Source organism: Panthera uncia, chromosome D1 (assembly GCF_023721935.1).
Source record: "Panthera uncia isolate 11264 chromosome D1, Puncia_PCG_1.0, whole genome shotgun sequence".
Taxonomy (NCBI): Eukaryota; Metazoa; Chordata; class Mammalia; order Carnivora; family Felidae; genus Panthera; species Panthera uncia.
The window spans coordinates 85,364,764-85,376,938 of NC_064808.1; the positions used below are offsets into that span (position 1 = coordinate 85,364,764).

Consider the following 12,175-nt stretch of genomic DNA (forward strand, 5'->3'; position numbering starts at 1 on the left):
ACTTAAGAAAAAAAGTGAGATGTATCATAAGAAGAGCATATAAAATCCATGTTTCTACAGTATGTATACAATTGAAGCAGTAATAAAACACCCAACTAGCTACTACTTGGGTTAAGAAGTAGAATGGGCCCATTCAAGCAGTATCATTCAAGCGCCCATCTCATCCCTCTTCATTCTCCCCGCAGGTAACTGCTGTCCTTTCTTTCATATTAACTCTTACGTTTTTATGGTTTTGCTCTGTGGATTTAAAAAATTTTTATTTATGTATTTTTAAGTAATTTCTGTGCCTGATGTGGGGCTTGAACTCCTGACCCTGAAATCAAGAGTCGCGTGCTCTACTGACTGAGCCAGCCAGACACCCCTGCTCTGTGGACTTTTAACTCTCCTGCCTCATCTTTTTTTTTCCCCTTTCCTTATCCCCTAATTAACTATCTTAAATGTCACTTCCTCTGGTATATGTTCCCTGACATCTTGAGTCTGGGAGGTGTGCTTCTCCTATGTGCTTATATGCACATTAGCACGTCTTAAGCAACATTGTAATTGTTTGTTTTCCCCTCCAGGCAATGTGTATACCATCCTGCTGCTGGTCTCTCTTGTGAGGTGACCTCAACTCCTCAAGTTCTCTCCCATGTTAACTGTTTGCTGCCCCTCATTTTAAGCTGAATTCAGTTGTCCATCATACCCCTTGTTGGCAGAAATGAAATTCTCTTTACTGAGATTGTTTTTCCTTTGGATTATTTTTAACATTAAAAAAATGTTTGTTTATTTTGAGTCGGGGGAGACAGACAGAGAGAAGGGGAGACAGAGAGGGGGAGAGAGAAAATCCTAAGCAGGCTCCACACTCAGTGCAAAGCCTGACCTGGGGCTTGATCTCATCAACTGTGTGATTGTGATTTGAGCTGAAATTAAGAGTCAGATACTTAACCGACTGAGCCACCCAGGCACCCCTCCTCTGGATTATGATTTACTGTTGGGTATAAGATAGTGGTTTATATGTAGTCTTTATTATTCTCTAAGATTTGAGCATTAAATGAAGATAATTGACATTTTGGTTCAAACAAACTTAAGAACTTGGATGCAGTGATGGTTACACAGCACTGTGAATGTACTTAATATTACTGAGGTGTACACTTAAAAATGGATAAAATGGTAAATTTTCTGTTCTGTATATTTTACCGCTCATAGGAAAAGTTAAAAGCTTGTTTTTCTCCTGGTTTTCTGAATTCTCCTAGCCCGAAATATTCTTTGATGTAGTCAGCCTCTCAACATGGCAGGAAGTATTGAGTGAGTCTCAGCGTGAACACCTCCAGCAGTTTCTGCCTCACTTTCCTGAAGACAGTCTCGAGCAGCAGAATCAGCTCGTCCTAGCCCTGTTCAGCGGGGAGAACTTCCGCTTTGGGAACCCTCTGCACATTGCCCAGAAGCTTTTCCGAGGTATGCTGCTTGTCATTCTATTGTTGAGAGGAGTGGGAGAAGTAGGAACACATTCACTTACACGAATACTCCTTCTTCACTTATTGAACTTATTTTTGTGAACACATACTGGCTCAGAGACTCGTTGTGTGCAATACTTTGTCTAGGCCATTCTTTTCAGTAAAAATTTTTAACTTACATAGGAAACATAAATCATAAGTGATTGATTGTAGTAAGAACTGTGTAACCACAACCCAGATCAAGAAATAAAACATTACTAGTGTCTTACAGCACCCTTTATGACTAGGCTTTAAGAAAACTTAGAAATAGTTTACCATTTACTTGACCACATGTACATATGTGGATATATGTATTTGTGCGTCACACATACATACACCTTTTTCTCCTGCAGAAAACATGATACTTTCCTGCTAGGCACTTCAGCATGTATGTATCCTTTAACAAGGACATTCTATGTAATCACAGCCCCATTACTGCACCCAAGAAATTTTGCACTGAGCAAATAAGATCACAGACTGTCTCACATTCAGGTGTTCTCAATTGTTCCCTAAATATTCTTTATAGTGGTCACTTATTTATTTATTTATATTTTGAGAGAGAGGGCACATGTGAGAGGGGCAGAGAGAGAAAGAATCCCCAGAGGGAGGGAGGGAAGGAGAGAGGGAGGGAAGGAGGGAGGGAGAGACAGAGAAAAAGAAAGTGGGGCTCACCTGAAGTGGAGCTTGTGTTTTACCTGAAGCAGGGCTCATGCTCACCAGATGTGGGACTTGAATTCATGAACTGTGAGATAATGACCTGAGCCGAAGTCAGATCCTTAGTGACTGAGCCACCCAGGTGCCTTATAGTGGGTCTTTCAATTCAGGATCTCGTCAAGGTTCATGTATTGTGTTGGATTTCATGTCTCTTGGCTCCCTGAATCTGGGGCCCTCTGGCTTTTTTTCTTTGTCTTTCAAAAGCATGACTTGTTTTTTTTCAATTTAAGTTTAGTTGACATATAATGTTAGTTTCAGGTGTACAACATTGTGATTCTGTATGTATATTCTGAAGTAATCCCCATAATACATGTAGGTACCATCTGTCACCATATAAGTTATTACATATTATTAGCTGTATTTCTTGTGTTATATATACATTGTATCCTTTTGTCTTATTTTATAACTGGAAGTTTGTAGCTTTTAATCCCCTTCCCTGTTTTGCACAGCCTAACCCTTGCCCCCCTACAAGGCAGTCACCGCATTGTCCATATCTAGGAGTCTGTTTTTTTAGTTGCTCATTTGTTTTTCAGATTTTACATAAAAGTAAAATCATATGGTATTTGCCTTCCTCTGACTTATTTTAGGAAGCATAATATCCTCTGGGTCCATCCACGTGGTCTCAAATGGCAAGATTTCATTTGTTTTTTAAGCTGAGTAATAATTTCCATTTTGTGTATGTAAAATGTTTATCCATATATTTATCTTTATTCATCTGCTGATGGACACTTAAGTTGCTTCCATGGCTTGACTCGGTGCACATAGGGATACATATACACTTTCGAGTTAGTGTTTTCAGTCCCTTCATATAAATACCCAAAAGTGGAATTGCTGGATGGTAGTTCTTTTCTTCATTTTGAGGAACTCCATACTATTTTCCACATTGGCGGCACCATCTTTCGTTCCCACCATTAGTGCACAAAGGTTTCATTTTCTCCACATCCTCATCTACACTTGTTATTTCTTTTTGATAATAGCCATTCTTTTTAAAATTTTAAATGTTTAAAAAAAATTTTTTAATGTTTATTTATTTTTGAAGGAGAGAGAGAGAGTGAGCAGGGGAGGAGCAGAGAGAAAGGGAGACAGAATCCAAAGCAAGCTCCAGGCTCTGAGCTGTCAGCACAGAGCCCGATGCAGGACTTGAACTCACCATGAGACCATGACCTGAGCCAAAGTCGGATGCTCAACTGACTGAGCCACCTAAATGTTTATTTTGAGAGAGAGAGCGAGTGAGGACGAGCCGGAACGGGCAGAGTGAGAGAATCCCAAGCAGGCTCTGTGATGTCAGTGCAGAGTCCAACGTGGCTTGATCTCAGGAACTGTGAGATCATGACCTTGATCTGATCAGAGATCCAGAGTCAGATGCTTAACCGACTGCGCCACCCAGGTGCCCCAATAATAGCCATTCTGACAGGTGTAGGTATCTTGTGGTTGTGATTTGCATTTTCCTGGTGATTAGTGATGTTGAACATCTTTTTCACTTATCTGTTGGCCATCTGAATGTCTTCTTTGTATAAATATTTATTCAGGTTCTCTGCCCATTTTTAACTGGATTGTTTTTTTTGGTGTTGAGTTGTAGGAGTTCTTTATATGATGCAGATATTAACCCCTTATTGGATAAATCATTTGCGGATATATTCTCCATTCAGCAGGTTGCCTTTTTGTTTTGTTGATGGTTTCCTTTGCTTTCCTTTGCTTTTTAGTTTGATGTAGTCTCATTTGTTTATGTTTTGCTTTTGTTCCTCTTGCTTGAGAGAGAACCAAAAAAATATTGCTCAGACTGATGTCCCAAGAGTTTACTGCCTGTGTTTTTTTTCTAGGAGTGTTGATGTTTACATTTAAATTTTTAATCTCCTTTGAGTTTATTTTTGTATATGATGTAAGAAAGTGGTCCAGTTTCATTCTTTTGCATGTAGCTGTCCAGTTTTCCCATCACCATTTGTTGAAGAGACTGTCTTTTTGCCATTGTATATTTTTGTTTTCTTTGTTGTAAATCAATTGACTATATAATTTGAAGGTTTATTTCTGGACTCTGTTCTGTTCCATTGATCTGTGTGTCCTTTGTGCCAGTCCCATAGTGTTTGGATTACTGTAGTTTCACTGTGTAGTTTGAAACAAAGGAACGTGATATTTCGTGCTTTTTTTTTCTTTCTCAAGATTGCTTTGGCTATTTGGGTGGTTCCATACAAAACACACTGATAGTTTTGAAGAGTCCAGGGCACTTGAATTGTAAAATGTCCTGCTTTCTGGGGAATTGTCTTGTTTTCTCATGATTAGATTTGGGTTAAACATTTTGCCACGAATATTAAATGGGAAATTTTACCCCCGCCCCAATCACTTCAGGAGGCACATGATGTCAGCTTTTCAGTGTTGGTAATGATGCGTTTGATCTCTTGGTTAAGTGGTATCTGCCAGACATACTGATTGTAACGGTATATTTTTTCCTTCCTAATTAAGAAGGAAAATGTAGGATTAATACTTTGGGACCATGTGATATTATTCTTACCCCAAAGCCTTTGGTTTACTCAGTGGTTTAACATCCGTTGATGATCCTTGCTTGAATCTGTTATTACACTGGGGATTGCAGAATGTTTTGGGGCCACTGTTAAGCCACCATTTCCTCTCCAATGGAGAGAAGCAGAGGGAAGCCTCTTCTCCCCTCTTTGGGGTGACTTTGCTTTGGCAGGCAGTCCTGAAAGTACAGTGCATCTTCTTGAGTTTTGTTAAACTGGGCAACGTGATAGCTACAAAAGCCTGGAGGGAACAGGCTTATCATTGCAGATCTTTCATTACCTCAGCTATTTTAAAACTAGCATTCCCTCATTTGGTGGGTTATTGGTTTAAAGACGAATTCTCCTCTGTAGTTGGCAAAGGTTTCCTGCAGCCAGCGGCCTTAGGTGGGAGTAAACCATCTCCTCCAGGAGAGCTTGCCTGGTTTTAGAGGGGTTCTGTCAGGGACTTGTGTAGTGTTTGCACTACACAAACACAAAACAATAGGACTGTCTGGTGAGGATACAGACAAGGAATGTCAAGACAGGAGTTCCTGTGTGTTTCACCCTGACCACTGTCATATTTCAGGTCTAGTGTTGCTGCAGATGTTTGCAGTTCCACGGTTGTTAGTTCTTTCTGAGCTGTCATTGTGTTCCCATATTCTTTTACCTTGGGCTATCTTTCCTGATTCTGTTTTAAATATCCTCCTGTTTCATAAAGGATCTTGTGTCATAAACTCCTCACTTCCCACTTCCAACCTCCACCCCAGCTCCCTGTGTTCATTTCCATTCTGACCCACTTTACTTGTCTCAGAGGAAGGAGGAGTTTTTTCTTCTGTTTAAGATTAACCTGTGCTCGTGATCCTTTCATCTTTTACATCCTCTGGGACCTTTTTTCCTCAGTTAACCATCCCTTCTGTCCTGTGGATTCACATTATTTCGCTATTCACTCCACATGCTCTTCTTCAGCCTATGGATGCGACCAGGGGTCTCAGACTAAAAAAAGTCCTTAACCATCTGTCCCCTCTGTTGTCTTCTGTCATTTGCCTTTTAATCTCTAAACTTGTTGAAAGGTATCCATAGATAGCTGTCTCTTTCAGTCATTCTTCCTGTTCCCTCATGGCTCTTACCTTATGACCTCACAGAGGGTGCTCTTACTAATGCCACCAGTGACTGCTTTTTTTCTTTCCCTTCAATGTTTTTTTACTTTTAAATTTCAGAGCTACAGAAGACTTCATAATAGACAAAGTCCCAAGATTTTATAACAGACACTCATATACAGTTGACCCTTAACACAGACAGAGGGGTGCCTGCTTCCCACTCACTCACAAATCCGTGTATAGCTCGATTCTCCGAGAACTTAACTAAAAGCCTATATTGTTGACCAGAAGCCTTACTTACAATAATCTGTTAACACTTTGTATATTGTGTGTGTTACATAAATTGTTTTTACAATAAAGTCAGCTAGAGAAAAGAAAACACTATTAAGAAAACCATAAGGAAAATACAGTTATAGCATGTACTGTAAAAAATCCACGTATAAGTTGACCCGCACAGTTTAAACCCATGTTCAGGGGCGCCTGGGTGGCTCAGTCAGTTGAGCGTCCGACTTCAGCTCAGGTCATGATCTCATGGTTCGTGAGTTCAAGCCCCATGTCGGACTCTGTGCTGAGGGCTCAGAGCCTGGAGCCTGTTTCAGTTTCTGTGTCTCCCTCTCTCTGCCCCATCTCCACTCACACTCTCTCTCTGTCTCAGAAATAAACAAACACTAAAAAAAATAAATAAATAAAATCCACGTTCAAGGGTCAGCTCTGTTCTTCACCAGGTTCACCAGCTATTAATGTTAACATTTTACCACATTTACTCTCATCATTACTGCATATATGATTACCATCATTGTTTTGCTGAACCATTTGAAAGTATTGCAGACATTCCATCTCTGAATTTTTCAGCATTAATCTCTGAGGAATAAGAACATTGTCTTACATAACCACAAATGATCAGATTCAGAAATACTGTAACACAATTTTTCTGTATTTAGATTTTGTATATTAATATAAAACATAACGTTGACATACTGTTATATAGTCCATGCTGATATCTCACCAGTTGTTCCAGTGAGCATTTTTTCCTGCTCCATGTCTCTTTTATTTTTTTAAATTAAATTTTTTTTTGAGAGAGAGCGCACGTGCATGTGTGTGTGAGTGGGAGAGGGGCAGAGAGAAAGAGAATCCCAAGCAGACTCCACACTGTCAGTGCAGAGCTGGATGTGGGGCTTGAATTCATGAACATGAGATCATAACCTAAAGTCAGCCACTTAACTGAGCCAGCCAGGCACCCCGGTAGAGCACAGCATCTGTTGTCTTGACCACTTCCTCCATCTTGAGACTTTCCCCCACTTTGTATCAGTGGCTCTTCCCTGGCCTGGATCTCTTCCTGTGTCTTTGACACCCTATCCCCTACCCCACTTTCTTTGCCAACCGCTCATCCACTCATTGTTCTTGTCTGTTCCTGCTGTTGAGGCTCCTTTCTTATCTCCTTACTTGCCTTCTTCCACTCACCATCTCTTCACTGATGACTGTTGTCTGGGCTGCTTTAGCAGCTGTCTCCACACAGCTCCCAGAGTGAGCTTCTTAAAACTCGCTTTGCAGAATATTTAGCAGTTGCCTTCACTTGAAGTAAAATTCAGTGCCTTCAAGGCTTTTTGTGACCTGGCCTCGGCCCACTTATCCAACTTCATCTGGTACTACTCCTTTTCTCCCTGTTATCTAGACCAGCGCTGGTCAATGGAAATATTACATGGGCCGTGTGTTCAAATTAAAAATTTCTAGTAGACATATTAAGAATTATAAAGGTAGTTAAGTTAATTTTAATAAGATTTTAATTTACCATAATTATTAATAATTTCAGTTGTATTTACTTCATACAAAATATTTTTAACAGACGTATAGTATTTTTTTTAAGTTTATTTGTTCTTAGAGCGAGTGCACGAGCAGGGGAGGGGCATTGAGAGAGGGAGAGAGAGAATTCCAAATTGGCTCTGTGCTGTCAGTGCGGAGCCCAACATGGGGCTTGATATCACAGACTTGATCATGACTTGAGCCAAAAAAGATTCAGATGCTTAACCAACTGAGCCACCCAAGCTTTCAAAAAGTGGGGGAAACTAAAAACTGAAGGAATAGAATTTTAAAGAAATACAGAGGCAAAAAAGATATTAGTCTAATTTTTATATATCAAATAGCATCAATAGCATTGAACTCTGGGCTTGTTTCTTGAAGGTCACACTTCCTGTTTCCCTACAGCAGGCAGCATAGCAAGGTGGGTAAGAGCCTGGGCTCTGGAGCTAGGCTACCTGGGTTGAAACCTGATTCCCCTTTTATTGGCTGTGTGAACTTGGGCAAATTATTTAACTTCTCTGTGCCTCAGTTTCTTCATCTGTAAAATGAGGATTTAGTAGTGCCTTTTTTATGGGGTTATTATGAGGATCGAGTGAGTTAATATATGCAAGGTCCTTACGTAGTGGTGGTTGTCAGGTCTGCTCTCAGCATTTGTTATTATTACTTACCTTTGATAGTATTAGGGTGGTTGGGGGGAAAAAGAGAAAAACACTGTGTAATTTGATCCCTCATTTTATCTTTTCTAAGATTTAGCTTCTGAATCTTGCCCTCTCAGTTCTCATCATGGCCCATCTGCTCAAGTCTAATACGTCCACAGTGGACCTCTCCTTGACCTGTTTATTTCAGGCAGTGATTTCAGATGCTCAGGTTCAATGACAGGGTACCATATTCAGTTGACCTTCCCATTGCCCTGGTCCTGCCCCAGCATCAGAACTATCAGCAGGTCTAATCCCTCTCTCAGATATATATCTCAAGTCTCTCTACTTCCGTACGTGCCAGACATTGTTCAATGCTGTGGAGGTGTAATGGCCTTACATTCTGAGAAGGAAAAATAGATGGTGAACAAGCAAATACTTACTGGCATTAAGTACTTCAAAGAAAGAGGAGGGTAATGGGACTAGAGTGATGGGAAGGAGCTGTGTTAGAACTGGTGGCTGGCCAGGCCTTCTCTGATGAGATGACAGCAGAACAGGCTTAGCGAGGGTAGGAGGAGCAAGCCGTGAAAATATTAGGTGTTAGTAGGAAGCATTGCAGGTAGAGGGAACTTCAAGTACAAAGGCCTTGAGAAAGATACGTGGCCTGTTCAAGAAACAGCATGGAGGCCATTGGGGCTGGGGTAGAGGGAGGAAATGGGAGACTGGTGAAGATGAGGCCAGAAGTAGCCCAGGATAGATCGTGAAGGCCTGCCAGGCCATCTTTGGACCTTGGCTTTTATTCTAAGTGTGGAGGGAAGCCGCCATCATCTCACCTGGACCCTTGCAGTAGTTTTCCTTCTTCCTCCCTCCATGTCATTCTGCTTTAACCTCTTCAAATTATTTGTGTTCCACTTAGGATAAAATCCAGCTCCACCTGTGACCTGCAAGTTTCAGTGTGGTTGGATCTCCACCCAGCTTCCTCAGGCATCGCACGCCGCCCCCCCAGCTACAGCCCACTCTGTGTTAGTCATGCAGACATTTCCTTAGGTTTGGGGACATGCCAAGTTCTTGCTTCAGGTCCTCCCTTAGCACAGGCTGTTCCTTTCGCCTATTCACCATTTTTACTTCTCATTTGTAAATTCCAATTTATTTTCCTCTTAATGAAACTTTTTAAAACGTTTGTATAACTTTTACCAGTCAGTTAACATTTTGCCACAGTTGCTTTAATCAGACTTCATTTTATGTCTCATTCTTTAGAGATCCCTTTCCTGAAACAACTCCTTACTCTCTACAATTTTTTCACGTTAATTTCCGATAGTACTTACAAGAGTTGACTATTTCTTTTTTTCTTTTTTATTCTTCTTCTTTTTTTTTTTTTTTTTTTTTTTTTTTAGAGAGCATGCAAGTGGTGGAGGGGGCAGAGGGAGAGAGAAAGAATCTTAAGCAGGCTCCACGCTCAGCATGGAGCTGGATGCGGGGCTTGATCCTACAACCCTGGGATCCTGACCTGAGCGGAAATCAGAGTCAGACACTCAACTGACTGAGCCACCCAGGCACCCCTGTTTATTTTCTGTCTCTTACTGGACTGTAGACCCCACATTGACATAGATTGTTTTCTTTCCCCCTGTACTATATTCTAGTTTGGTACAGAGTTTACCACACTTTAAGCATGCATTAAATATTTGTTGACCTGTCAGTACATCTAGGTATACATGTATATGTATGTGTATATATATATGTGTGTGTGTGTGTGTGTGTGTGTATAGGTATAGATATCTAGGTATATATCTAGATATATGTAGTTGTACTTCTGTTCTTTTAAGATGGACACTTTAACCCTGAGGTGGTTAAGTACCGGCAGCTGTGCTTCAAGTCCCAGTACAAGCGATACCTCACCTCCCAGCAGCAGTATTTCCATAGGCTGCTGAAGCAGATCCTGGCTTCCCGGAATGTAAGTAATGCTGGGAACTAGATACCAGATGTGGACAGTGAACGCACAGATTTCATTACTTCAACGGTTGGTTCAGGTACCAAATATAAAAGGTAGCAAGCACTAAGAGGAAAATGCTGCCAGTTAAGCCATGAAACAGTTAGGCTATATCATTCTTTCTAACTAATTTTAAGATGTAGCCTGATTTCAGAGATGTGAAAATATGGGAAAGTACCTCTTAAAATTGATGAAATATCAGAGCTTCAGTATTTACCAAGGTAAACAAATGACTTTGAGATCCATCTTGGATTATTAAAAAGAAGCAGGTTGCTCTGCAGTTGCTATATGAGAGCACACAGGCCTCCAGATATCCTGATGGATTAATAGTGCATCAGGCCTCATGGCCTTGGGATCTGGTAAGTCTGGTAATCTTTGAGGCAAAGTTGTTACGGTTCTAAGTGGTCCTTAAGATTCGATATGGAAATAGTTGGGTGACTGGTATAAAAGTGTTCATTCTTGAAGGAGCAGTTCACCCCTCAGATTTAAGATACTTTGCAACATAGTAATCAGTAGAGGCCCTTTTTATTTGGACATACTCTCTTATGTGCATCTCTGTGATCTGAAGGGAGGGACTTGAGCTTGTTAAACAGTGTCTTCTCTTGAAGAAGATGTAGTCTCCAGGGAATGCACCAGAACAAGCTTTCGATGATGACATGTATCCCCATCTGATTGCTTCCTAGGACCTGCTGGAGATGGCCCGACGGAGTGGCCCGGCCCTTCCCTTCCGCCAGAAGCGCCCTTCACCATCCCGCACTCCTGAGGAGCGGGAGTGGCGGACCCAGCAGCGCTACTTGAAGGTCTTGAGGGAAGTGAAGGAGGAGTGTGGTGACACAGACCTGTCCTCTGATGAAGAGGGTGAGTGTCTGGGGGCATTTGGAGTACCTGGGGTGGTGGATCTACACCAGCAACTTGTTCAGTTGGAGCCAGTGGTAGCCATTTATCTCCCCAGCAAGGAAGCCATCTCAGTTGTCTGTCTTTGGTGGGGTGGAAAATGGGGCTCAGAACCGCTTAGTCTTTGGGCACCGAGATGTTCCTGGTAGATGGGGTGTGAGTGCATACCTTTTTTAGCATTGATACTTAAGTGGCATTTGAGCTTAGATGAGATGAATCCCTGCACAGCAGGGCTCTCCACAATAGGCCTGTCTGGTCCTATTGTGCCACTTGAGAGAACTGCTTTTCCCCTTACAGGAGAGTAGTAGTGACTGTTGGCCTGCTGCAATGCGACCCCATCACTCTGTTGAAGTCTCTCTTCCTGGAAGAGCCGTTTAAATGACCTAAGTGTGCTCCAGTTCGTCTGGAGAAGGGTCAGAAAGGAATGGTGGAACCCTGGCCTCCATGTTGTTGGCTTAGCCTTGTTGAACCCAAATGGCCACTTACCCAATCTCCCCTATTGGAGTCCACAGCCACGTTGGATTTACAAGAAAAATTTTCTTTTGAAGATCTCAGCTCATGGCTTCCGAGCTCTCCAGCGCGTTCTCCTAGCCCTGCGGTGCCCCTGAGGGTGGTGCCCACGCTTTCAACCACGGATATGAAAACTGCAGGTGAGAACTGAGTGATGCCGTGGATGTTTTGGGAGATCAGGATGTAGATCTGAGAACTCCCTTAGATAGAGGTGGGCACTAGATTCTTACCTGCCAGGGAATTGAAGCAGTGCTCTTTAGAAGTAGGAGATTGAGAGAAGTTTTTGTACAGTTCCACTTTTTTACAAGTTAGGTAGGCCTTCCTTTCTTCCTTTGTTTGGAAACTTCTCCTTAGTTTCTGATCAGCTGGTATTTTCGGCTAAAGAAAGTAGATTCTTAAAATAGTACTTAGGAGCAGTTCAGTAATAGAACAAGAGGGGTAACCAGAGCTATAGCAGTTTCTTAGAATGTCTGTGAAATGAGAGAGGAATTTTTAATTGGGGTAGGAATCAAAGAAGAATGTTAATTTTTGGTGTGTTTTGGAGCAGCTAAGTAACTGAGGTCGTTGTTTTTGATTG

General features: G+C 41.6%; 1 protein-coding gene across 2 annotated transcripts in view; it reads left to right on the plus strand.

Moving 5' to 3' along the window:
* NFRKB (nuclear factor related to kappaB binding protein) overlaps positions 1–12,175 on the plus strand; it is a 39,972-nt gene that overhangs the window by 3,821 nt on the left and 23,976 nt on the right. The window contains exons 4-7 of one of the 2 annotated variants that reach the window (XM_049654387.1): positions 1,233–1,434; positions 10,031–10,158; positions 10,878–11,052; positions 11,601–11,738. In XM_049654387.1, coding sequence (XP_049510344.1) covers positions 1,233–1,434; positions 10,031–10,158; positions 10,878–11,052; positions 11,601–11,738 — 643 coding nt within the window. The remainder of the gene's footprint in view (positions 1–1,232; positions 1,435–10,030; positions 10,159–10,877; positions 11,053–11,600; positions 11,739–12,175) is intronic. The other variant, XM_049654393.1, reaches the window with a different exon arrangement.